Genomic DNA, 26,217 nt, shown 5'->3' on the forward strand with positions numbered 1-26,217 from the left:
TGATAGTTTTAATCAAAAAGACATTTTCCGAAGCTTCTGGGGGTGCCTCACACGCCTACGAAGACGGCGCGAAGAAATTCCCAAAGCTTCATCAATTAAGTCGAAAAACCTGGAATTTACTGCATGGCGTTCCGGAATAACTCTTAAAACGGCTCTTGGAACTCCGTCTGGACCCTGAGAAGCATGGCAAGCATAGGAAAGACAAGGATGGCCACGGAGAAGGCGACGGGAGTTAAAATTCGCATGGAAACGCTGAAAAAAAGGGAAGGAGAAGCTAAATCCGCCATGCGGGTAGGAGTAAACATGGCGGCAAAAACGGCTCCGCAGCTTTTGGCTTCTAAACTGCTGTGCAAGAAACCAAACTTGTCGACGAACGTGTCGACAAACATGTCCACGAACACGACAACAAGCATGACATCAAACATTTCTACGACGAAAGAGAGAGAGAAGACTGACGCGGTTTGTGTGGCTTCCGTGAGTACGAAAAACGGAAGTAACTGCAAAATCATCGTTAACAAGTATTATGAGGGGCATAAAGGCCCATACATTGTTTGTATCGACAAAATGAGTGCGAATAATGCCAGAATTGCTATAAACCAGTTTGATCTATCCGATCTACTGCTGAAACAGGGCATTAGCGATATCGAGGAGGTTGCTAGAATGGGCTATGGCAGGTGCAAGATTGTGTGCGGGTCGGCGGAGTGTGCAAACGGGCTAGTGGAAAACAGTGTTTTCGCTGCTCAAGGGTACTCAACCCGAATCTTTAGGCACTTCGTCCAAAAAGCAGGGTTAATTTTTGGGATCCCCGGGCACTACTCGGAGGAACAGCTAGCGGAGCTTGTAACCTCGGATATCCCAATTGAGGAGATAGTTCGGATTACGCGAAGGGATAGAGCATCGGGGGAACGTGTACCTACTGGCAGGGTGAAACTCTGGTTCAGAGGAGAGCAGTTACCAACCAAAATCAATTTTCTATATTCTAAAGTAGAAGTGAAACCTTTTGTTCAGCTTATTCAATGTTTCAGGTGTTTTAGGTTTGGCCATCTGGCGCAACATTGCAAGAGTGGAGCGAAATGTTTCAAATGCGGACAAGATCACAGCAAAGATATTATCTGCTCAGGGCTGGTCTGTGCTAACTGCAAGGGGGAACATGCTGCCACCCACCCGCAGTGTGAGGCCAGGAAAAAAGCGTACGCCATTCAAAAGTGTATGACACTGGAAAACCTAACTAGAGCTGAGGTCAAGGCTAGATATCCGATCCTTTTTGATAGAACTTCCCCCAACCTAAGGGATCAAGGGGAATTTCCTAGACCCAGTTGGCAATCTAACCGCTCCCCTGAATTCTTAAATAACAGCTTAGAGTCCGCCAGGGAAATTCATTCTGTCACCTCTTTCGCGGAAGTGACCAAATCCAATAGGGTTGCCGCCCGGAACGCAGAGGCGGCCAAGGCAGCAGCCAACATGGCAGAGTGGAAGAACTCAATAAACTCAGACTACGTCCAAATGAGCGAGAAATTTGTGAGATCTTCATCCGTGGCATCTTCTCTGGCCCAGGATAAGCTAAACGCACTAGGAGCCAAACTCACAGCGTTCCTGATTGATCCAAACAACATCATTAAAAGGGATTCTTTAGCGAATAAATTTATTAAGGAAATTAGAGAATTTGTCAATGCTTCTTCCAAGTTTAAAAATTTTCAAAATATGTATGTTTGTATATAGTGACGGGACAACTCCATGGTTCCCATGGCCAACTGCCATCACCAGAAATCGTCTTCTTAAAAAGTTTACAAAATTTTGAGATGGGAGATTGATATTCTCGATAGTACCATGATAGTCGAAAAACCATCGATACTATCGATGGTGAACAGTCTGCAGGATTCCAATAACTTTGAGATATCTGGCGGACATTGCTACACAAATAATAAGATGCAGTACAGAAACCGCTTAATATGTATATTGGTAAGTTTTTTTGTGAACAAATCGGTAAAGCAATTAAAATTTTTGCTTAATGGCGGACTAGAAAGTCGGTGCTGGAGCTCGCTGAGGTTTGCCTGGATATATCGCTTGTGATACGTTTGCTTATGCGCTTCAACGACTCGGCTGTGATCCATGTATCCCTTACGGAGCAGACCCCAGGCCATGACACTGTTGTGTTGGTCGTCACTGTGAGCAGTGTCCATCGGTATTGTATGTTCCCACTGAAGACGGCTGGAGTAGATGTTGGCGCTGCTGCTGGGCCAGACGATCTACAGTCACAATCTATATTCTATGACGTGACTGAAAAGATCGACGATCCAAGTGCCTACTTTCTTACGGACGGACTCGGAATGCCCACTGTCGCTGCTTCGTTTATGTCGGAGCACGCTCAAGTAGCCCACTTTGCGGTGGCCTACCAGAACAAGGTTTTGTTCCACGTTATAAACTGTGTCGATGACTCCAATGTGACGCACGAGGTCAAGGAACCGGATATGAAGCCTCGCTTTCTGTACAACCTTGCGGGTGCTCTGAGGTGAGTGCCGCAGCTTCTGGTTGGCTTAGCCCTCGAAGAGCTTTGCCCGATTGAGGCGCTGAATGGAAGCGTCACTATAATGTGAACACGATTATAAATCATTCAATGTTAAGGATTCAGGGTCTTTTTGCTTACAAGCCTGCTGGGATATTCGAGGAAATGGGTGTCACGGCCAGCCAAAAATGAGTGTAATACGATCTCATATAGTTCTCAGTCTTTGTAAGGAAATGTTGTTCCGTCTCATCGTATTGCTGCTCCAAAATCTATAGTCAATGAGTAAATCTCGACAGACGGAAATGCTGCAAAGGAGATACAATATTAAGTGTAATTAGATGCAGATTAAATGGGGGATATATTTGTATTTATATTGTACCGTATCAAAGCCATTTGTTTGAACGTCTCAGCTAGAATGGATATTCCGTATTCGCTGCCAAACAATGCCCCAGTTGGCAGCAGGAAACGCGTGGACCTGGCATAATATGGAAAAAGAAAATAGAGAATACAACAATAATAATATGAATAAGGCTATAGCGATTGGCTCTACCGTTTGGCGGCGGTGCATCCGGATCGATCACACAAAGAATATTCAGCAGCAGTAGCGCGTTCTTCAGTTTCTGAACGGTGTAGTCAGTGTAGTCATCATCTATGCTTCTGGCAGATCGATGGGCGACTCTCGCTGATACAGTTTCTTGTCCATTTCCATTTTGACATTCTCTGGGAGGGTCTTTTCCAACTGAATGATAATCCTTATTAGCTCAGCGAATGCCGTCGACATTGTGAGATTGTCTCGAAAGAATGGGGCCATCAGCGAGGCCACATTTGTAGCTTGCTCCCCAATGAGCAGAATATGCTCCCACAGTTCGCATGGACGTAGCAGGGAAAAAGATTGCCGCCTAATGAGGCACCCAATATGGAAAAACCAAACCAATGGGCTCCGATTACTTGATGTGGCTCGCAGCAGGAGTAGACACGATCCCATAGCCTAGTGGCGATTTCCATCACTGACGACAAGCTCTTTGAACTTCTTCTGGATCTCATCCTTGACAGCCTGGTACACCCGCTCCTTGAGCACTGTCATCGACAGCTGCCTAACATCAAACTGCAGGTTGACGCGTCGGAACATCCTTTGGGGGGAATCCACAATAGATGAATCTACATTTCCGGCAAAGATATACTCACATATAAGGCCTTGGTAATCACAGTCCGATCGAATCGACCCGGATGGAAAATGTACGAGCAGTAGGCCTCGCGTGGATCGATGCCCTGCTGCATGGTGAGACAATAACTATCTGGTGGTGGTTCTAGGACAGAAGACCCCTTTGAATGGCCTGATTACAGCCATAATAGATCGTGGAGACATTAAAATCACCTTCAACATTGCTCCAGAGCGCACAGATGTGTATGAGGGTGACATTAAAGTCGATCAGATCCATGTCTGGCTTCACCACTGTGTGCTTCATAATCAATTCTATGTCTCTGGAACCAACATCTGTCATATTCTTGTCGAGTTGCACGCAAAAAAACTTAGCCCCATCGTTGTGTGAGAGTTGTTTGTGCTGCAGAAATAAACCAAATATGCATTAGCAGCTCCAAAGATAGAAATTCTAGAATTCGAACACTTACGTCCTTGTGCTGTTGGTGCTCCTTGACCTCCATCAGAGCAGTTAATGGTGGATACTGCCTGCATAGTATCCACTGACCAGAGTCGCAGCTCATTGCTCCTGTAAACAACCAGAAGATAGGCCGTGCCATCGATTTCACTGAATGACATGTAATTGGCCGCATCCACAGAGTCCGCTCGTCTAATAAAATAGCAGAAAAAGACAACATTAAATCGGTATGGCTTGACCCAGAAGCTGCGGCACTCACCTCAGAGCCCCCGCAAGGTTGTACAGAAAGCGAGGCATCAGATGAGGTTCCTCGACCTCGTGCGTCACAATGGAGTCATCGACACAGTTCATACCGTGGATCAAAACCTTGTTCTGGTAGGCCACAGCAAAGTGGGCTATTTGGGCGTGCTCCGACATAAACGAAGCAGCGACAGTGGGCATTCCGAGTCCGTCCGTAAGAAAGTAGGTACTTGGATCTTCGATCTTTTCAGTCACGTTATAGAACATCGATTGTGACTGAAGATCGTCTGGCCCAGCAGCAGCGCCCACAGCTACTCCAACCGTCTTCAGTGGGAACATATAGCGATGGTCACTGCTCACAGTGACAACCAGCCCAACAGTGTCATGGTTTGGGGCTGCTCCGTAAGGGATACATTGAGCACAGCCGAGTCGTTGATTCGCAAACGCAAGTGGTTCCTCACAAGCGATCTATCCAGGCTAAGCTCAGCGAGCTCTAGTACCGACTTTCTAGTCCGCCTTTAAGCAAAAATTGTAATTGCTTTACCGATTTGTTCACAATAAAACTTACCAATATACATATTAAGCGGTTTCTGTACTGCACCTTATTATTTGTGTAGCAGATATCTCAAAGTTATTGGAATCCTGCAGACTGTTCAGTCATGACAGACAGAAATTAATTTAAATAATGGTCTCTCTCAAATCAACCCTGAAACCCTAACTGTAATCGATAGCTGATAGGTAATTAATATGCTATTTTTTTTAATTGCAGCCCTGTCACCGTCTTGTGAAATAGATTGATCTGGAAGTGTAGTGAAATACGACGATAAGCCAAATTAAGGGACTCTTTAAAGCTGTATGACATTAGACTTTGTTAAATTTGCTGCAATTGCGATGCAACTTGAATGCAAATAATTCGGCAGTATATTTACGGTATATTTTGAAATTTGTCACGTAGTTCGGTATATTTCTGAGGGGCGATAAATCTGATATCGAAACGCAACAACAACGCCGACTCTCATTCCATTTCGAAGTTATTAATTGTAATTTGTTGCAACAATTATCTGAATTATAGAGCATAAAAATGTTCCAGCCACGTCTGAGATGCGGATCCATTTCTATATTTACACTGATGGCGATATGCGCTGCCGCAACCCCGCCCCCAATTACGGACACAGTGTTTTTGGCGCCGGGATCATCCATCGATATCACCGCCAATAAGTATGGGCCAAATACTCTAAGGACATACTGCTATCCTGGTAAACCGCAATCGCTACTCAGTCTATTCGAAACGGTTGAGTTCTTTCTGGACATCGGCAACGATGACTATACCGAATATTGGGGACGCACTGCAAAGGAGGTGCTGGATCACTACAATGAGCAGCGCTCCCTCTTCAGCCTTACGCTCTTCTCGCAGAAGCGTCAACGGATACATCTTTCACCATTTGAACCCGAGTGCATTGGTGTTTCCTCCAGGCAGCCCTACAATGTGAGACTCCATCATGCGCAGTTCGATGTCTGGCGATTTCTACAGTTTGGCTTGGGCGTCCTCGTCTTCTGCAGTAGCCGTACCTTGGCCAAGAACAGCATATTCTATTATTTGGCTGGCATTGTGCTGGGTATATGCTGCTCGCTGCTGCTCATCATCTCTTTAACATCAAAACTTTTCCCCAGACGTCCCGTGATGTATGGCGTCCTGATTGGTGGCTGGACAATTGGATTATATATACTCATGCAGTTGGCCGACAACCTGCGTCTAATCCTATTGACCTATCGCGACTATGTGGTTTGGTATTTGATAATAACCGGCCTCATCTCATTCCTCGTCTGCTACCGCATCGGCCCACCTAAGAATCGGCGCTCCCAGAACATCATCATGTGGCTGCTCCAGGCGGTTGGTGGGGGTCTGGCCTACTTTAGTAGCTGGCATTCTAGTGGAGTTGTATTTCTGATAGTCTCTGTCTTTGTGGCATACTATTTCCCACAATCGATCGTGGTATATGGGAAAGCGCTCTATCGACGCCGCATTCCGCCCAAGCGGCGCCTGCTCACAGAAGAAGAGTACTACCAGCAGACGGTAAACGAGACACAAAAGTCACTGGCGCAGCTGCGCGAGTTCGTCAACAGCCCCAACTGCAAGCAGTGGAACATAATGAGCAACCTGCGAAATCCCATTCGCTTCGCTTCCTTTGCCAATGGGGAACCACATTTGTTCGACGAAGAGATCGAGGACTACTCACGCACCATAGAAGAGTCAATGGAGGCTGCCGACCAGAACGAGGCCGAGGACTATCTGCAGTGCAGCATGCACTACCGGCCCTTGTCCAACCATGGGTTCAACGTCAGCCAGGATCATCGTCGTCGGGCGCCTATGCCCCAGCTCCATTCACCAGCCTACCAACGAGACACGCTACGTGCGAACATCCAGCAGCCCTATGAGTCTGATAGCGATGACGACGAATACACGGAGCAGGATTAAGACCAAAAAGGAGAAAAACGAAAAGAGCCGATCCACACGAATCAAGAGACTCATTAGACTAAGATAAGATTACATTTTCTGATATGGGTTTGTGTACTTTGGTCAAGTTCCCGTTCCCTCAAAGAATGTTTACACTCAGGTTGCTAAATGAATGAATTTCATGCTAATTTTTCAACCTTATCGCACCATTGGCTGTTTTGCCAGATTCACGAAAAAGTTCCTTCGATCGCCGCTTAATTATAGTGAATGCCAAATAAGGAGAAGTCATAGAGATATACACCTAAAACGCATGCGATCATTTTCATTTAATTTTCAAAATTGTCTCGTACCAAATAGCTACATATAAACGAAAATGAGTACTTACTTAATATTTCGCGACTAGCCATTGGAACCGACCTCTACAATTATTTTGCGAAAGAGTATCTCGCCTTACTTTATGACTGACTGACTAAATACACTTGATTTAATTCAATAACTGACCTCAACCAGACACATACATACAATCAATTATTAACCACCACTTTCTTAGCCATTTAACCATTTACTTAACAATGATTTGCTGAAACGCACTGTATTGCTCCACTCGGTATAGTTCTTAACTTTCTTTCTGGATATTGTTTTACTGGACCCGAACATCTGTAAATTTGCATTGTACAAAAGAAATTATTTTCGGAATAAATCAAAATTTTTACTTTATTGCCATCTCTTTCATTTTGGCGGTGCGCAGTCCACGGGCAGCCACTGGCAGGCCTGTGATGGAGGCGTATGCATCTGTCCCGGCAGCATCTTGATTAGGCGTCGTTCCTTGTCAAGCATTTCAGCGGCACAGAGTGTGAGGTCGCGCTGGCGAAAGATGAGGGCATCTTCTACATAAGTGATGGTCCAGAAGCTGGTCGAGGAGCTGGGACTGCCCGAACGAAGCGCAGCCAGGCGATTTCCCTCGCTGGGATCCACAAAGAAGTACCATTTGAAGAGTTCACTGCGCAGCGAGAACACAGGCGTGGAGTGCTGCTCCTGGACAAACGCTCGAATGAGACCCGCCGAGTCCGTATAGTTCTGCTCATGCCAAGTGAAGACCTGCCGTCCGTTGAGGCCGTAGTTCCAGTCATCAGTGATGGTCGTATACAAATACTCACGGTTATCGCGACTGAGCAAGCAGAAGCCTTGGGGATGAAAGAGGGCCCCCAGCACTGGCGGCAGACTGTGATTCAGTGCCTCTACTCGCCGTTGCAGCGACGCGTCCACGCTGGCATACATGTGATGGGTCTGGATCTTGCTCACCGCATGCGCCATGTTGAACAGAAAGGCCTCGTTGCTATCGTGCATTGTCTGGTAGCGCCAGAAGAGCGATAGCTGGGCCTCGATCATCATTTTGAAGCTGACTTCGTCCCTGTCCGTGTACAGCTTGTCCAGTTGCTGAGTGAGCTTCTCCAGCGGCCGGTGGAAGTAGACGTCTTCGATGGTATGCTCTAGGATGTCACGAACTAGGGACGGTTCTATGCTGGATCCCACATACATGCCATACGACTGAATGCTCTCCTCGGCATTGATGAGATTGGCCAGGCGTTGCGACATCAGTGACCGCAGGTGCCGTCGCACCTCCTGCTGCAACTCACAGGCCGAGCGCCCCGTGGGTCCACTGGTACACTGCATATCAGTGCGTATGAAGTTACCCAGCTGGGTGTAAAGACCTTTTACCTTGTCGGTATCATCGATAAAGTCGGACCGTATAGCTCCCCAAATGCTTTGAAAAACTTGCAGCTTATCGGCGCTGTTGGCAGCACGTCGCAGGATCACCTGGTAGCCTTCCAAGTCCGGTTCCACCGGAAAAATTTCGGCGGCAGCCACCAAGATCAGTAGGCCGATGACTAACAGCAGACGATGCATCTCGACTGGCGCACAGTTGGCAAATGCCTTATCGAGCGGATGCCAGGCAAGGGTCAATGGAGGTCCATCTTGATTTGCTTGGCTTCATGACTAGATTGATTGGAGCAACAGGGTTCTTCCGCAATCGGTCGCTTGCCTCCAACCATGGACACCACTTTAATGCGCTCCGTTAGCTGATCGATCTCCATGGGTTTCTGGGGACGGCGATCCCGTGGCTCGCGGCGCGGCAGCGGCACAATGAATCCTTTGTATATCACCCGTAGTTCATCTAGCGTCAATTCCTTTGCATTTGTCAAATGCAGCTCCCTCTGCAAAAAACAAACAACAAAAATTACTGTTACATTATACACATTTACATGAGACAACATACATAAGTCCTGTGTGAAAATGGATGTTTACCCTTTTGAATTGCTCCAATATGTCTTCGCGAGTCAGTTCGTGCAAGGTGTCCATGACTATTGTTATTAATTAATTGAGAACTGCAGGTGATACATGAAAATAGCGACGTCTCGGTCGAGCTTAACCCACCTAACGCCCCTCTATTTAAACCGGTGAACAACTTGAGTTTGTTTTACTGTATGTCAATTCTTCTTATGGAAACATCCTATCCTCTCTCTTTACTTAAAAAAATGTTTAAACTTTGATTATTTTCGTGGAGTGTAGTTTACTATCCAATGGTCTACAATGGACTAATCGTTCTCTGTCACAGATCGCAAATCATATTCCTCGATTTTGATATTCGTTTAATTATCACTAGCTAGCTGGGACCCTCAGCCTTGAACACATAATTTTAGCCGATTGATCAATCAATTTTCTACAAGATTGACTAATTTTAACGACTCCTTTTTATTGCATTGTTTATAAAAAAAATTGAGACAAAAAAGGTCAAAGCATAAAATGTGAGTGTGTACGTAATGTAACGTAAGTGCGTTTGGAATTTTACGTAATTTTTGCTTGGTGGTCACCCTAATGCGCCAGCCAGACGTCTAATTACCCCGCCAAGGAAAAGAAGACTCAAAAGGTGTCATCCACTGGATCTCCCTACTAGATCCCTCCTATAAATTCCATTAACTTTGTATAAATAAATGTAAATAATGTATATACCCCATCCATATATGTAACATTAATTTTATGTATGTACATATGTATCTCCTGTGATCAATTTTTTGTCCCCTTACATGTAAAACTAGATTAAAATGACAGGAAAGGTAGCAGTAAGCTTGTTTACAATAAAATACAAATTTCCCACATGAAAAAGATAGATTGTGGAGAGTGGCGCCGGGTAAGAGCTAAATATTATTTTGTGGAATAATTATCATTGAAAATTATTCATTTCTCAAATAAATATTGCATTGATGTTTAAAAAAAATCGAATAACACTATATTCCATTAATCTGATAAGCAATACGATTCAATTCTGGCGGGTCGATCATTGGGGAAAATGTTGCATACTTTTGGGCGAGGCAATTCAAGTGAATATCTTTTTTTTTTTTTTTTTTCATGTGGAAAATTTGTATTTTATTGTAAACAAGTTTACTGCTACCTTTCGTGGCAACTTAATCTAGTTTTACATAAGTGAATATCAGCTTCCGAACAACCGTTCATTTGACAGGTGAAGACACTGGGAGTTGATTTTAAAGAAAAATAATTATCTGTATGCCGTGCACCATACGCCGGATCCGAGCTATAATCATGGCCGAGAGCTCAGATTCGACCTGAAGACGCACCAACATGTCAACCATACCAAAATGGAACCCTCGCACCAAATTGGTACTTCCGCACCAAGATGGTACTCCCGCATCCACATAGCACCTATGGCCCTGGACACACAGTCTGAAATGATATACTATACAGCTTTGCATATCGACCGACCTGCTCGACCTATCGAGCTCTAACGGCTTCATCGAAGAAATTAAATGGGGCAGTAAGCATAGCCAAAAATAATTGAGAACCACACATGAAATAAAAAAACTCATTCCAAACCACCCAAGAGGCGGAGTTTTTTGTGCGTTATTTTTTAAGTGGTGTCCCCAATAGGCCTAATCCACTATATTTACTTTGGGGGCGGGGCCTTGCGAACATGTGAAGCCGTCTCGAAGAAGTGTCTGGAAGTATCAAGTTATTAAAACCATTATTACTTTGACTTTAATTTAATTTAATTAATTTTGACTTTACTTCCCTTTTGCGTTTTGGAGCGTGGATCTGTTCGAAATGCCTACCTTTCCACCGAAGCGTCTCGAATCCTCTGATTGATTTGGCGTATATGCCTGAAAGTAGAAGGTTCCCTTGTTGCATGACATCGCTCATCGGTCGCCCCATCAACAGCCGCAATCGCTGCCTACAAAATCTTTAAAAGTCCGTATGCAACAGTCGCACCGCACTCTAGAAAATTGCAGGGAAGTACAGTAGAGTAGGGAAAAAAAAGAGATATTTTACGTGGTTTCTTCGGTGCAAGAAGCGGTGTCCCGACTAAGCGGGCTATAAAATAGAGAGCATCCTCTTGAAGGTCATTAGGCTGGCTAATCTTGGATGCATAATTTATAATGTCCGCTGCAAAACTTTTAATAATGAAACCCATTGTTTCGAGCTCAATGAAATTGACTTCCTTCAGCTCCAATGGGGTTGCGCGCGGAATAGAAAACAATTTTTCAGCCATCTTTCGATGTTGAACAACTCCGGTGGTTAATATTGATCATATTCTTCGGGGACTATTGAGTGATAATCCGCCAAATTATCGAATGCGTCTCTCCAATTCGTCGGCGTGAAGCTCGAATCATATAATTTTCTTAGAATAACATTGTAGAAGGGTGTTTTTGTGTTGCCGGAAAAAATTGTATCCAGATGGGTAACATCACACAAAGCTGGAAGATGCCTGAATCGGCATTTGAAACGGCCAATAGCCGTTAGATTGTCTGCTAGGCCCATATCCATACTCCTTTGCAGGACGATACTTAAGGCCGCGTTTATTTTTTTAAAGCCTAGCTTGGAACGGTTATGAACGGGTGTAAGTACTTGCGCTATGAGTACCACACGCAAGTAAATGAAACGGAAGCAAGTCTTGCTAACAAATTTTTTAAGAAAAATCGGTTGGTTTTAAAAATCAACTTTTTATATTATTTTTATATTTGACAGAACCGCGAATTCGCTCAGAATTGTTCTTAGTTTTGTCCAGGAGACTCTTGGAACATTCACCACAAACACGATCACCGCGGGATCATATGAATTATGATTTCCAATTATTTATAATATTTAGACGGGTTAGCTCATTACTCTATCTGCTATCCATGGAGACAATCATCTATGCTTCTGGCAGATCGATGGGCGACTCTCGCTGATACAGTTTCTTATCCATTTCCATTTTGACATTCTCTGGGAGGGTCTTTTCCAACTGAATGATAATCCTTATTAGCTCAGCGAATGCCGTCGACATTGTGAGATTGTCTCGAAAGAATGGGGCCATCAGCGAGGCCACATTGTTGGCTTGCTCCCCAATGAGCAGAATATGCTCCCACAGTTCGCATGGACGTAGCAGGGAAAAAGATTGCCGCCTAATGAGGCACCCAATATGGAAAAACCAAACCAATGGGCTCCGATTACTTGATGTGGCTCGCAGCAGGAGTAGACACGATCCCATAGCCTAGTGGCGATTTCCATCACTGACGACAAGCTCTTTGAACTTCTTCTGGATCTCATCCTTGACAGCCTGGTACACCCGCTCCTTGAGCACTGTCATCGACAGCTGCCTAACATCAAACTGCAGGTTGACGCGTCGGAACATCCTTTGGGGGGAATCCACAATAGATGAATCTACATTTCCGGCAAAGTTATACTCACATATAAGGCCTTGGTAATCACAGTCCGATCGAATCGACCCGGATGGAAAATGTACGAGCAGTAGGCCTCGCGTGGATCGATGCCCTGCTGCATGGTGAGACAATAACTATCTGGTGGTGGTTCTAGGACAGAAGACCCCTTTGAATGGCCTGATTACAGCCATAATAGATCGTGGAGACATTAAAATCACCTTCAACATTGCTCCAGAGCGCACAGATGTGTATGAGGGTGACATTAAAGTCGATCAGATCCATGTCTGGCTTCACCACTGTGTGCTTCATAATCAATTCTATGTCTCTGGAACCAACATCTGTCATATTCTTGTCGAGTTGCACGCAAAAAAACTTAGCCCATCGTTGTGTGAGAGTTGTTTGTGCTGCAGAAATAAACCAAATATGCATTAGCAGCTCCAAAGATAGAAATTCTAGAATTCGAACACTTACGTCCTTGTGCTGTTGGTGCTCCTTGACCTCCATCAGAGCAGTTAATGGTGGATACTGCCTGCATAGTATCCACTGACCAGAGTCGCAGCTCATTGCTCCTGTAAACAACCAGAAGATAGGCCGTGCCATCGATTTCACTGAATGACATGTAATTGGCCGCATCCACAGAGTCCGCTCGTCTAATAAAATAGCAGAAAAAGACAACATTAAATCGGTATGGCTTGACCCAGAAGCTGCGGCACTCACCTCAGAGCCCCCGCAAGGTTGTACAGAAAGCGAGGCATCAGATGCGGTTCCTCGACCTCGTGCGTCACAATGGAGTCATCGACACAGTTCATACCGTGGATCAAAACCTTGTTCTGGTAGGCCACAGCAAAGTGGGCTATTTGGGCGTGCTCCGACATTAACGAAGCAGCGACAGTGGGCATTCCAAGTCCGTCCGTAAGAAAGTAGGTACTTGGATCTTCGATCTTTTCAGTCACGTTATAGAACATCGATTGTGACTGAAGATCGTCTGGCCCAGCAGCAGCGCCCACAGCTACTCCAACCATCTTCAGTGGGAACATATAGCGATGGTCACTGCTCACAGTGACAACCAGCCCAACAGTGTCATGGTTTGGGGCTGCTCCGTAAGGGATACATTGAGCACAGCCGAGTCGTTGATTCGCAAACGCAAGTGGTTCCTCACAAGCGATCTATCCAGGCTAAGCTCAGCGAGCTCTAGTACCGACTTTCTAGTCCGCCTTTAAGCAAAAATTGTAATTGCTTTACCGATTTGTTCACAATAAAACTTACCAATATACATATTAAGCGGTTTCTGTACTGCACCTTATTATTTGTGTAGCAGATATCTCAAAGTTATTGGAATCCTGCAGACTGTTCAGTCATGACAGACAGAAATTAATTTAAATAATGGTCTCTCTTAAATCAACCCTGAAACCCTAACTGTAATCGATAGCTGATAGGTAATTAATATGCTATTTTTTTTAATTGCAGCCCTGTCACCGTCTTGTGAAATAGATTGATCTGGAAGTGTAGTGAAATACGACGATAAGCCAAATTAAGGGACTCTTTAAAGCTGTATGACATTAGACTTTGTTAAATTTGCTGCAATTGCGATGCAACTTGAATGCAAATAATTCGGCAGTATATTTACGGTATATTTTGAAATTTGTCAAGTAGCTCGGTATATTTCTGAGGGTCAATAAATCTGATATCGATACGCAACAACAACACCGACTCTCATTCCATTTCAAAGTTATTTATTTTAGTTTGTTGCAACAATTATGTCGATGTTAGTTCGATGTCTGGCGATTTCTACAGTTTGGCTTGGCTACTCCAGGCGGTTGGTGGGGGTCTGGCCTACTTCAGTAGCTGGCATTCTAGTGGAGTTCTATTTCTGATAGTGTCTGCTTTGTGGCATACCATTTCCCACGTTCACCCCACCCCCTCCCATGTACAGAAGTCTTGTTCTTCCAAGTTTAAAAATTTTCAAAATATGTATGTTTGTATATAGTGACGGGACAACTCCATGGTTCCCATGGCCAACTGCCATCACCAGAAATCGTCTTCTTAAAAAGTTTACAAAATTTTGAGATGGGAGATTGATATTCTCGATAGTACTATGATAGTCGAAAAACCCTCGATACTATCGATGGTGAAGTGTCTGCAGGATTCCAATAACTTTGAGATATCTGGCGGACATTGCTACACAAATAATAAGATGCAGTACAGAAACCGCTTTATATGTATATTGGCAAGTTTTTTTGTGAACAAATCGGTAAAGCAATTAAAATTTTTGCTTAAAGGCGGACTAGAAAGTCGTTACTAGAGCTCGCTGAGCTTAGCCTGGATAGATCGCTTGTGAGGAACCACTTGCGTTTGCGAATCAACGACTCGGCTGTGCTCAATGTATCCCTTACGGAGCAGCCCCAAACCATGACACTATTTGGCTGGTTGTCACTGTGAGCAGTGACCATCGGTATTGTATGTTCCCACTGAAGACGGTTGGAGTAGCCGTGGGCGCTGCTGCTGGGCCAGACGATCTACAGTCACAATCTATATTCTATGACGTGACTGAAAAGATCGACGATCCAAGTGCCTACTTTCTTACGGACGGACTCGGAATGCCCACTGTCGCTGCTTCGTTTATGTCGGAGCACGCTCAAGTAGCCCACTTTGCGGTGGCCTACCAGAACAAGGTTTTGTTCCACGTTATAAACTGTGTCGATGACTCCAATGTGACGCACGAGGTCAAGGAACCGGATATGAAGCCTCGCTTTCTGTACAACCTTGCGGGTGCTCTGAGGTGAGTGCCGCAGCTTCTGGTTGGCTTAGCCCTCGAAGAGCTTTGCCCGATTGAGGCGCTGAATGGAAGCGTCACTATAATGTGAACACGATTATAAATCATTCAATGTTAAGGATTCAGGGTCTCTTTGCTTACAAGCCTGCTGGGATATTCGAGGAAATGGGTGTCACGGCCAGCCAAAAATGAGTGTAATACGATCTCATATAGTTCTCAGTCTTTGTAAGGAAATGTTGTTCCGTCTCATCGTATTGCTGCTCCAAAATCTATAGTCAATGAGTAAATCTCGACAGACGGAAATGCTGCAAAGGAGATACAATATTAAGTGTAATTAGATGCAGATTAAATGGGGGATATATTTGTATTTATATTGTACCGTATCAAAGCCATTTGTTTGAACGTCTCAGCTACAATGGATATTCTGTATTCGCTGCCAAACAATGCCCCAGTTGGCAGCAGGAAACGCGTGGACCTGGCATAATATGGAAAAAGAAAATAGAGAATACAACAATAATAATATGAATAAAGCTATAGCGATTGGCTCTACCGTTTGGCGGCGGTGCATCCGGATCGATCACACAAAGAATATTCAGCAGCAGTAGCGCGTTCTTCAGTTTCTGAACGGTGTCCATTGGCAGGATGGCGCCAGTGTAGTCATCATCTATGCTTCTGGCAGATCGATGGGCGACTCTCGCTGATACGGTTTCTTATCCATTTCCATTTTGACATTCTCTGGGAGGCTCTTTTCCAACTGAGTGATAATCCTTATTAGCTCAGCGAATGCCGTCGACATTGTGAGATTGTCTCGAAAGAATGGGGCCATCAGCGAGGCCACATTTTTGGCTTGCTCCCCAATGAGCAGAATATGCTCCCACAGTTCGCATGGACGTAGCAGGGAAAAAGATTGCCGCCTAATGAGGCACCCAATATGGAAAAACCAAACCAATGGGCTCCGATTACTTGATGTGGCTCGCAGCAGGAGTAGACACGATCCCATAGCCTAGTGTCGATTTCCATCACTGACGACAAGCTCTTTGAACTTCTTCTGGATCTCATCCTTGACAGCCTGGTACACCCGCTCCTTGAGCACTGTCATCGACAGCTGCCTAACACCAAACTGCAGGTTGACGCGTCGGAACATCCTTTGGGGGGAATCCACAATAGATGAATCTACATTTCCGGCAAAGATATACTCACATATAAGGCCTTGGTAATCACAGTCCGATCGAATCGACCCGGATGGAAAATGTACGAGCAGTAGGCCTCGCGTGGATCGATGCCCTGCTGCATGGTGAGACAATAACTATCTGGTGGTGGTTCTAGGACAGAAGACCCCTTTGAATGGCCTGATTACAGCCATAATAGATCGTGGAGACATTAAAATCACCTTCAACATTGCTCCAGAGCGCACAGATGTGTATGAGGGTGACATTAAAGTCGATCAGATCCATGTCTGGCTTCACCACTGTGTGCTTCATAATCAATTCTATGTCTCTGGAACCAACATCTGTCATATTCTTGTCGAGTTGCACGCAAAAAAACTTAGCCCCATCGTTGTGTGAGAGTTGTTTGTGCTGCAGAAATAAACCAAATATGCATTAGCAGCTCCAAAGATAGAAATTCTAGAATTCGAACACTTACGTCCTTGTGCTGTTGGTGCTCCTTGACCTCCATCAGAGCAGTTAATGGTGGATACTGCCTGCATAGTATCCACTGACCAGAGTCGCAGCTCATTGCTCCTGTAAACAACCAGAAGATAGGCCGTGCCATCGATTTCACTGAATGACATGTAATTGGCCGCATCCACAGAGTCCGCTCGTCTAATAAAATAGCAGAAAAAGACAACATTAAATCGGTATGGCTTGACCCAGAAGCTGCGGCACTCACCTCAGAGCCCCGCAAGGTTGTACAGAAAGCGAGGCATCAGATGCGGTTCCTCGACCTCGTGCGTCACAATGGAGTCATCGACACAGTTCATACCGTGGATCAAAACCTTGTTCTGGTAGGCCACAGCAAAGTGGGCTATTTGGGCGTGCTCCGACATAAACGAAGCAGCGACAGTGGGCATTCCGAGTCCGTCCGTAAGAAAGTAGGTACTTGGATCTTCGATCTTTTCAGTCACGTTATAGAACATCGATTGTGACTGAAGATCGTCTGGCCCAGCAGCAGCGCCCACAGCTACTCCAACCGTCTTCAGTGGGAACATATAGCGATGGTCACTGCTCACAGTGACAACCAGCCCAACAGTGTCATGGTTTGGGGCTGCTCCGTAAGGGATACATTGAGCACAGCCGAGTCGTTGATTCGCAAACGCAAGTGGTTCCTCACAAGCGATCTATCCAGGCTAAGCTCAGCGAGCTCTAGTACCGACTTTCTAGTCCGCCTTTAAGCAAAAATTGTAATTGCTTTACCGATTTGTTCACAATAAAACTTACCAATATACATATTAAGCGGTTTCTGTACTGCACCTTATTATTTGTGTAGCAGATATCTCAAAGTTATTGGAATCCTGCAGACTGTTCAGTCATGACAGACAGAAATTAATTTAAATAATGGTCTCTCTTAAATCAACCCTGAAACCCTAACTGTAATCGATAGCTGATAGGTAATTAATATGCTATTTTTTTTAATTGCAGCCCTGTCACCGTCTTGTGAAATAGATTGATCTGGAAGTGTAGTGAAATACGACGATAGGCCAAATTAAGGGACTCTTTAAAGCTGTATGACATTAGACTTTGTTAAATTTGCTGCAATTGCGATGCAACAAGAATGCAAATAATTCGGCAGTATATTTACGGTATATTTTGAAATTTGTCACGTAGTTCGGTATATTTCTGAGGGGCGATAAATCTGATATCGATACGCAACAACAACGCCGACTCTCATTCCATTTCGAAGTTATTAATTTTAATTTGTTGCAACAATTATCTGAATTATAGAGCATAAAAATGTTCCAGCCACGTCTGAGATGCGGAACCATTTCTATATTTACACTGATGGCGATATGCGCTGCCGCAACCCCGCCCCCAATTACGGACACAGTGTTTTTGGCGCCGGAATCATCCATCGATATCACCGCCAATAAGTATGGGCCAAATACTCTAAGGACATACTGCTATCCTGGTAAACCGCCCTCGCTACTCAGTCTATTCGAAACGGTTGAGTTCTTTCTGGACATCGGCAACGATGACTATACCGAATATGGCGGACGCACTGCAAAGGAGGTGCTGGATCACTACAATGAGCAGCGCTCCCTCTTCAGCCTTACGCTCTTCTCGCAGAAGCGTCAACGGATACATCTTTCACCATTTGAACCCGAGTGCATTGGTGTTTCCTCCAGGCAGCCCTACAATGTGAGACTCCATCATGCGCAGTTCGATGTCTGGCGATTTCTACAGTTTGGCTTGGGCGTCCTCGTCTTCTGCAGTAGCCGTACCTTGGCCAAGAACAGCATATTCTATTATTTGGCTGGCATTGTGCTGGGTATATGCTGCTCGCTGCTGCTCATCATCTCTTTAACATCAAAACTTTTCCCCAGACGTCCCGTGATGTATGGCGTCCTGATTGGTGGCTGGACAATTGGAGTATATATACTCATGCAGTTGGCCGACAACATGCGTCTAATCCTATTGACCTATCGCGACTATGTGGTTTGGTATTTGATAATAACCGGCCTCATCTCATTCCTCGTCTGCTACCGCATCGGCCCACCTAAGAATCGGCGCTCCCAGAACATCATCATGTGGCTGCTCCAGGCGGTTGGTGGGGGTCTGGCCTACTTTAGTAGCTGGCATTCTAGTGGAGTTGTATTTCTGATAGTCTCTGTCTTTGTGGCATACTATTTCCCACAATCGATCGTGGTATATGGGAAAGCGCTCTATCGACGCCGCATTCCGCCCAAGCGGCGCCTGCTCACAGAAGAAGAGTACTACCAGCAGACGGTAAACGAGACACAAAAGTCACTGGCGCAGCTGCGCGAGTTCGTCAACAGCCCCAACTGCAAGCAGTGGAACATAATGAGCAACCTGCGAAATCCCATTCGCTTCGCTTTCTTTGCCAATGGGGAACCACATTTGTTCGACGAAGAGATCGAGGACTACTCACGCACCATAGAAGAGTCAATGGAGGCTGCCGACCAGAACGAGGCCGAGGACTATCTGCAGTGCAGCATGCACTACCGGCCCTTGTCCAACCATGGGTTCAACGTCAGCCAGGATCATCGTCGTCGGGCGCCTATGCCCCAGCTCCATTCACCAGCCTACCAACGAGACACGCTACGTGCGAACATCCAGCAGCCCTATGAGTCTGATAGCGATGACGACGAATACACGGAGCAGGATTAAGACCAAAAAGGAGAAAAACGAAAAGAGCCGATCCACACGAATCAAGAGACTCATTAGACTAAGATAAGATTACATTTTCTGATATGGGTTTGTGTACTTTGGTCAAGTTCCCGTTCCCTCAAAGAATGTTTACACTCAGGTTGCTAAATGAATGAATTTCATGCTAATTTTTCAACCTTATCGCACCATTGGCTGTTTTGCCAGATTCACGAAAAAGTTCCTTCGATCGCCGCTTAATTATAGTGAATGCCAAATAAGGAGAAGTCATAGAGATATACACCTAAAACGCATGCGATCATTTTCATTTAATTTTCAAAATTGTCTCGTACCAAATAGCTACATATAAACGAAAATGAGTACTTACTTAATATTTCGCGACTAGCCATTGGAACCGACCTCTACAATTATTTTGCGAAAGAGTATCTCGCCTTACTTTATGACTGACTGACTAAATACACTTGATTTAATTCAATAACTGACCTCAACCAGACACATACATACAATCAATTATTAACCACCACTTTCTTAGCCATTTAACCATTTACTTAACAATGATTTGCTGAAACGCACTGTATTGCTCCACTCGGTATAGTTCTTAACTTTCTTTCTGGATATTGTTTTACTGGACCCGAACATCTGTAAATTTGCATTGTACAAAAGAAATTATTTTCGGAATAAATCAAAATTTTTACTTTATTGCCATCTCTTTCATTTTGGCGGGGCGCAGTCCACGGGCAGCCACTGGCAGGCCTGTGATGGAGGCGTATGCATCTGTCCCGGCAGCATCTTGATTAGGCGTCGTTCCTTGTCAAGCATTTCAGCGGCACAGAGTGTGAGGTCGCGCTGGCGAAAGATGAGGGCATCTTCTACATAAGTGATGGTCCAGAAGCTGGTCGAGGAGCTGGGACTGCCCGAACGAAGCGCAGCCAGGCGATTTCCCTCGCTGGGATCCACAAAGAAGTACCATTTGAAGAGTTCACTGCGCAGCGAGAACACAGGCGTGGAGTGCTGCTCCTGGACAAACGCTCGAATGAGACCCGCCGAGTCCGTATAGTTCTGCTCATGCCAAGTGAAGACCTGCCGTCCGTTGAGGCCGTAGTTCCAGTCATCAGTGATGGTCGTATACAAATACTCACGGTTATCGCGACTGAGCAAGCAGAAGCCTTGGGGATGAAAGAGGGCCCCCAGCACTGGCGGCAGACTGTGATTCAGTGCCTCTACTCGCCGTTGCAGCGACGCGTCCACGCTGGCATACATGTGATGGGTCTGGATCTTGCTCACCGCATGCGCCATGTTGAACAGAAAGGCCTCGTTGCTATCGTGCATTGTCTGGTAGCGCCAGAAGAGCGATAGCTGGGCCTCGATCATCATTTTGAAGCTGACTTCGTCCCTGTCCGTGTACAGCTTGTCCAGTTGCTGAGTGAGCTTCTCCAGCGGCCGGTGGAAGTAGACGTCTTCGATGGTATGCTCTAGGATGTCACGAACTAGGGACGGTTCTATGCTGGATCCCACATACATGCCATACGACTGAATGCTCTCCTCGGCATTGATGAGATTGGCCAGGCGTTGCGACATCAGTGACCGCAGGTGCCGTCGCACCTCCTGCTGCAACTCACAGGCCGAGCGCCCCGTGGGTCCACTGGTACACTGCATATCAGTGCGTATGAAGTTACCCAGCTGGGTGTAAAGACCTTTTACCTTGTCGGTATCATCGATAAAGTCGGACCGTATAGCTCCCCAAATGCTTTGAAAAACTTGCAGCTTATCGGCGCTGTTGGCAGCACGTCGCAGGATCACCTGGTAGCCTTCCAAGTCCGGTTCCACCGGAAAAATTTCGGCGGCAGCCACCAAGATCAGTAGGCCGATGACTAACAGCAGACGATGCATCTCGACTGGCGCACAGTTGGCAAATGCCTTATCGAGCGGATGCCAGGCAAGGGTCAATGGAGGTCCATCTTGATTTGCTTGGCTTCATGACTAGATTGATTGGAGCAACAGGGTTCTTCCGCAATCGGTCGCTTGCCTCCAACCATGGACACCACTTTAATGCGCTCCGTTAGCTGATCGATCTCCATGGGTTTCTGGGGACGGCGATCCCGTGGCTCGCGGCGCGGCAGCGGCACAATGAATCCTTTGTATATCACCCGTAGTTCATCTAGCGTCAATTCCTTTGCATTTGTCAAATGCAGCTCCCTCTGCAAAAAACAAACAACAAAAATTACTGTTACATTATACACATTTACATGAGACAACATACATAAGTCCTGTGTGAAAATGGATGTTTACCCTTTTGAATTGCTCCAATATGTCTTCGCGAGTCAGTTCGTGCAAGGTGTCCATGACTATTGTTATTAATTAATTGAGAACTGCAGGTGATACATGAAAATAGCGACGTCTCGGTCGAGCTTAACCCACCTAACGCCCCTCTATTTAAACCGGTGAACAACTTGAGTTTGTTTTACTGTATGTCAATTCTTCTTATGGAAACATCCTATCCTTTCTCTTTACTTAAAAAAATGTTTAAACTTTGATTATTTTCGTGGAGTGTAGTTTACTATCCAATGGTCTACAATGGACTAATCGTTCTCTGTCACAGATCGCAAATCATATTCCTCGATTTTGATATTCGTTTAATTATCACTAGCTAGCTGGGACCCTCAGCCTTGAACACATAATTTTAGCCGATTGATCAATCAATTTTCTACAAGATTGACTAATTTTAACGACTCCTTTTTATTGCATTGTTTATAAAAAAAATTGAGACAAAAAAGGTCAAAGCATAAAATGTGAGTGTGTACGTAATGTAACGTAAGTGCGTTTGGAATTTTACGTAATTTTTGCTTGGTGGTCACCCTAATGCGCTAGCCAGACGTCTAATTACCCCGCCAAGGAAAAGAAGACTCAAAAGGTGTCATCCACTGGATCTCCCTACTAGATCCCTCCTATAAATTCCATTAACTTTGTATAAATAAATGTAAATAATGTATATACCCCATCCATATATGTAACATTAATTTTATGTATGTACATATGTATCTCCTGTGATCAATTTTTTGTCCCCTTACATGTAAAACTAGATTAAAATGACAGGAAAGGTAGCAGTAAGCTTGTTTACAATAAAATACAAATTTCCCACATGAAAAAGATAGATTGTGGAGAGTGGCGCCGGGTAAGAGCTAAATATTATTTTGTGGAATAATTATCATTGAAAATTATTCATTTCTCAAATAAATATTGCATTGATGTTTAAAAAAAATCGAATAACACTATATTCCATTAATCTGATAAGCAATACGATTCAATTCTGGCGGGTCGATCATTGGGGAAAATGTTGCATACTTTTGGGCGAGGCAATTCAAGTGAATATCTTTTCTTTTTTTTTTTTTTTTTCATGTGGAAAATTTGTATTTTATTGTAAACAAGTTTACTGCTACCTTTCGTGGCAACTTAATCTAGTTTTACATAAGTGAATATCAGCTTCCGAACAACCGTTCATTTGACAGGTGAAGACACTGGGAGTTGATTTTAAAGAAAAATAATTATCTGTATGCCGTGCACCATACGCCGGATCCGAGCTATAATCATGGCCGAGAGCTCAGATTCGACCTGAAGACGCACCAACATGTCAACCATACCAAAATGGAACCCTCGCACCAAATTGGTACTTCCGCACCAAGATGGTACTCCCGCATCCACATAGCACCTATGGCCCTGGACACACAGTCTGAAATGATATACTATACAGCTTTGCATATCGACCGACCTGCTCGACCTATCGAGCTCTAACGGCTTCATCGAAGAAATTAAATGGGGCAGTAAGCATAGCCAAAAATAATTGAGAACCACACATGAAATAAAAAAACTCATTCCAAACCACCCAAGAGGCGGAGTTTTTTGTGCGTTATTTTTTAAGTGGTGTCCCCAATAGGCCTAATCCACTATATTTACTTTGGGGGCGGGGCCTTGCGAACATGTGAAGCCGTCTCGAAGAAGTGTCTGGAAGTATCAAGTTATTAAAACCATTATTGCTTTGACTTTAATTTAATTTAATTAATTTTGACTTTACTTCCCTTTTGCGTTTTGGAGCGTGGATCTGTTCGAAATGCCTACCTTTCCACCGAAGCGTCTCGAATCCTCTGATTGATTTGGCGTATATGCCTGAAAGTAGAAGGTTCCCTTGTTGCATGACATCGCTCATCGGTCGCCCCATCAACAGCCGCAATCGCTGCCTACAAAATCTTTAAAAGTCCGTATGCAACAGTCGCACCGCACTCTAGAAAATTGCAGGGAAGTACAGTAGAGTAGGGAAAAAAAAGAGATATTTTACGTGGTTTCTTCGGTGCAAGAAGCGGTGTCCCGACTAAGCGGGCTATAAAATAGAGAGCATCCTCTTGAAGGTCATTAGGCTGGCTAATCTTGGATGCATAATTTATAATGTCCGCTGCAAAACTTTTAATAATGAAACCCATTGTTTCGAGCTCAATGAAATTGACTTCCTTCAGCTCCAATGGGGTTGCGCGCGGAATAGAAAACAATTTTTCAGCCATCTTTCGATGTTGAACAACTCCGGTGGTTAATATTGATCATATTCTTCGGGGACTATTGAGTGATAATCCGCCAAATTATCGAATGCGTCTCTCCAATTCGTCGGCGTGAAGCTCGAATCATATAATTTTCTTAGAATAACATTGTAGAAGGGTGTTTTTGTGTTGCCGGAAAAAATTGTATCCAGATGGGTAACATCACACAAAGCTGGAAGATGCCTGAATCGGCATTTGAAACGGCCAATAGCCGTTAGATTGTCTGCTAGGCCCATATCCATACTCCTTTGCAGGACGATACTTAAGGCCGCGTTTATTTTTTTAAAGCCTAGCTTGGAACGGTTATGAACGGGTGTAAGTACTTGCTTTTTGCTTTTTATATTATTTTTATATTTGACAGAACCGCGAATTCGCTCAGAATTGTTCTTAGTTTTGTCCAGGAGACTCTTGGAACATTCACCACAAACACGATCACCGCGGGATCATATGAATTATGATTTCCAATTATTTATAATATTTAGACGGGTTAGCTCATTACTCTATCTGCTATCCATGGAGACAATCTCCGTTCGTCGATTTCATTTCCAAACTCCAGCGGATCGCACGTCGTATTTGACGTTGACATTGACAGGCGAACGAGGAGGAGGAAACGATTTCCTTTTGCCATATTTTTTGGCACTTTATGTGCCTGCAGATAAGGCATGCCCAATGACGGGGACTTCTTTATAAGTATGTATTCTCATTGTTGTATAATTTTTTTGGGATGGGAATGGCGATGTGGATGGGTATGGGGATGGGCATTTCAAGTGTTTAGCGTTAATCGTTTCCTTCGTCTCCGTCTCCGTGTCGGTACAGGTCCAGGTCCATCGAAAACAAATTGATATGCGTTAGTGATCGCTGGTTCGTTTATTATCCTTTGCCCGCTCGGGGCATTTGAAAGCGTTTCACGTCGGTTTTGCCACTTCACCGAGGGGTTCGGTTCGTCGTCTTTTGCCTTTACTCAAATATCACTTCAGATCGTCTGTCCCGCTGTCCATCCGTCCGCCTGGCTGTCTTTCTGTATCTTTTTTTAAAGACAAACTCACATGTTGTTCAGTTGTGTGCCCATTGCCGTAAAAAATCGAAGCGCTCTCATCAGTAGGGGGTCGTCGTGGCTGCTGATTGGAGATTTTCCGTAAGTGCATTCAAGTATTTCATCCCAGTAATGGTGTGTGTGTGTGTCGTGCCTTTTGCCTTAGATATTTAGTTGAACCCTTAGAAAATACTTCATTGATTATGTTAATATGAAAATAACCCATCCCCTACTCCACATTCTTCTGTCCCTCTTTGTCTCTCCTTTTCCCAACCGGCTTTATCGCTGGGCACTCTTCTAACCTTCGGCTGCTCATTGTTTTAGTCGGGTCTCTTCCTTCTTCTGCTTTTACCCAATGACCAAAGATTTTCATAATCTTTGAATTGTTGTCAACGGTTTGGTTTCCCTTCCCCCTGTCCCATTCCCCCCCATACTACTAATATCTCCACCGATTTAGCTCAGGGTTTTCTCCGCACACGCACAAACACAGGCACACACAGAAGACTCTTTTGAGAGTGACACAACACACACGATCACGCTCCCGTTCCCGTTTCAGTCCCCGGTTCACACGTTACCCATGGAAAATTTCGTCTTGTTCTGTGCTGTAATTATATATGTTGATCAGTTTTCAATCGTTTACATATAAATCTGGGCATTTTCTGTTTGTGTGTCACTCTTGTTTTCCCTTCATTCTGGCTATTTGTGGAGTTTTCTGATGTTGAAGTTGAGGTTTAGAGGTCCGTCACCCTCGATTTACATGTGTAATATGTACTGATGGAAAAGTGTACACACCGCACACCGTTCGTCCTTATTGCTATGGGAAATGCTTTAATTGCTTTGTGGGGGAGGGGGTCAGCTGGTGAAAAATTGTATTTACATATGTTTAGTTTAGTTTCTTATCTTAAGTTTCCATAAAAACGTCAATATATTTCCAGTATAGATTTGGTTTACAAGTAT

General features: G+C 44.6%; 8 protein-coding genes and 2 pseudogenes across 10 annotated transcripts; 2 read left to right on the forward strand and 8 right to left on the reverse strand.

Annotated features, from left to right (window-relative positions):
- Positions 1–1,625: 1,625 nt before the first annotated feature.
- LOC117191172 lies at positions 1,626–5,221 on the reverse strand (annotated as a pseudogene).
- A 118-nt stretch (positions 5,222–5,339) lies between these two features.
- Positions 5,340–7,531, forward strand: LOC117186578 (nuclear envelope integral membrane protein 1-like). Its single transcript, XM_033387538.1, has one exon. It carries the CDS (start codon positions 5,441–5,443, stop codon positions 6,833–6,835), a length of 1,395 nt encoding a protein of 464 aa, XP_033243429.1. The 5' UTR covers positions 5,340–5,440; the 3' UTR covers positions 6,836–7,531.
- On the reverse strand, positions 7,111–8,806 carry LOC117186579. Its single transcript, XM_033387541.1, has one exon. The coding sequence runs from the start codon at positions 8,720–8,722 to the stop codon at positions 7,544–7,546; it is 1,179 nt and encodes a 392-aa protein (XP_033243432.1). The 5' UTR covers positions 8,723–8,806; the 3' UTR covers positions 7,111–7,543.
- LOC108158307 lies at positions 8,750–9,651 on the reverse strand. The gene is made up of 2 exons (XM_017290550.2): positions 9,122–9,651; positions 8,750–9,030 (listed from the first exon to the last, which is right to left on the reverse strand). The coding sequence occupies exons 1-2, from the start codon at positions 9,173–9,175 to the stop codon at positions 8,776–8,778; spliced, it is 309 nt and encodes a 102-aa protein (XP_017146039.1). The 5' UTR covers positions 9,176–9,651; the 3' UTR covers positions 8,750–8,775.
- Positions 9,652–12,073: 2,422 nt separating this feature from the next.
- On the reverse strand, positions 12,074–12,902 carry LOC117186378 (nuclear pore complex protein Nup160 homolog). The gene is made up of 2 exons (XM_033387097.1): positions 12,557–12,902; positions 12,074–12,500 (listed from the first exon to the last, which is right to left on the reverse strand). The coding sequence occupies exons 1-2, from the start codon at positions 12,647–12,649 to the stop codon at positions 12,360–12,362; spliced, it is 234 nt and encodes a 77-aa protein (XP_033242988.1). The 5' UTR covers positions 12,650–12,902; the 3' UTR covers positions 12,074–12,359.
- On the reverse strand, positions 12,679–14,215 carry LOC117191186 (nuclear pore complex protein Nup160 homolog). The gene is made up of 4 exons (XM_033396131.1): positions 13,795–14,215; positions 13,246–13,742; positions 13,000–13,178; positions 12,679–12,932 (listed from the first exon to the last, which is right to left on the reverse strand). The coding sequence occupies exons 2-4, from the start codon at positions 13,563–13,565 to the stop codon at positions 12,679–12,681; spliced, it is 753 nt and encodes a 250-aa protein (XP_033252022.1). The 5' UTR covers positions 13,566–13,742; positions 13,795–14,215.
- Positions 14,216–15,288: 1,073 nt separating this feature from the next.
- LOC117191195 lies at positions 15,289–18,033 on the reverse strand (annotated as a pseudogene).
- A 115-nt stretch (positions 18,034–18,148) lies between these two features.
- On the forward strand, positions 18,149–20,343 carry LOC108158289 (nuclear envelope integral membrane protein 1). Its single transcript, XM_017290529.2, has one exon. The coding sequence runs from the start codon at positions 18,253–18,255 to the stop codon at positions 19,645–19,647; it is 1,395 nt and encodes a 464-aa protein (XP_017146018.2). The 5' UTR covers positions 18,149–18,252; the 3' UTR covers positions 19,648–20,343.
- LOC108158297 lies at positions 19,923–22,055 on the reverse strand. 3 transcript variants are annotated; one of them, XM_017290540.2, is made up of 3 exons: positions 21,905–22,055; positions 20,340–21,842; positions 19,923–20,283 (listed from the first exon to the last, which is right to left on the reverse strand). In XM_017290540.2, the coding sequence occupies exon 2, from the start codon at positions 21,532–21,534 to the stop codon at positions 20,356–20,358; it is 1,179 nt and encodes a 392-aa protein (XP_017146029.2). In that variant the 5' UTR covers positions 21,535–21,842; positions 21,905–22,055; the 3' UTR covers positions 19,923–20,283; positions 20,340–20,355. The 3 variants fall into 3 exon arrangements, with proteins under 3 accessions (XP_017146029.2, XP_033242981.1, XP_033242979.1); XM_033387090.1 differs by having other exon boundaries at positions 19,923–21,842; positions 21,934–22,055; XM_033387088.1 differs by having other exon boundaries at positions 19,923–21,842.
- Positions 21,588–21,987, reverse strand: LOC117191203. Its single transcript, XM_033396137.1, has 2 exons — positions 21,934–21,987; positions 21,588–21,842 (listed from the first exon to the last, which is right to left on the reverse strand). The coding sequence occupies exons 1-2, from the start codon at positions 21,985–21,987 to the stop codon at positions 21,588–21,590; spliced, it is 309 nt and encodes a 102-aa protein (XP_033252028.1).
- Positions 22,056–26,217: the final 4,162 nt, after the last annotated feature.

The sequence above is a fragment of the Drosophila miranda genome, chromosome XL (genome assembly GCF_003369915.1).
Source record: "Drosophila miranda strain MSH22 chromosome XL, D.miranda_PacBio2.1, whole genome shotgun sequence".
Classification (NCBI taxonomy): Eukaryota; Metazoa; Arthropoda; class Insecta; order Diptera; family Drosophilidae; genus Drosophila; species Drosophila miranda.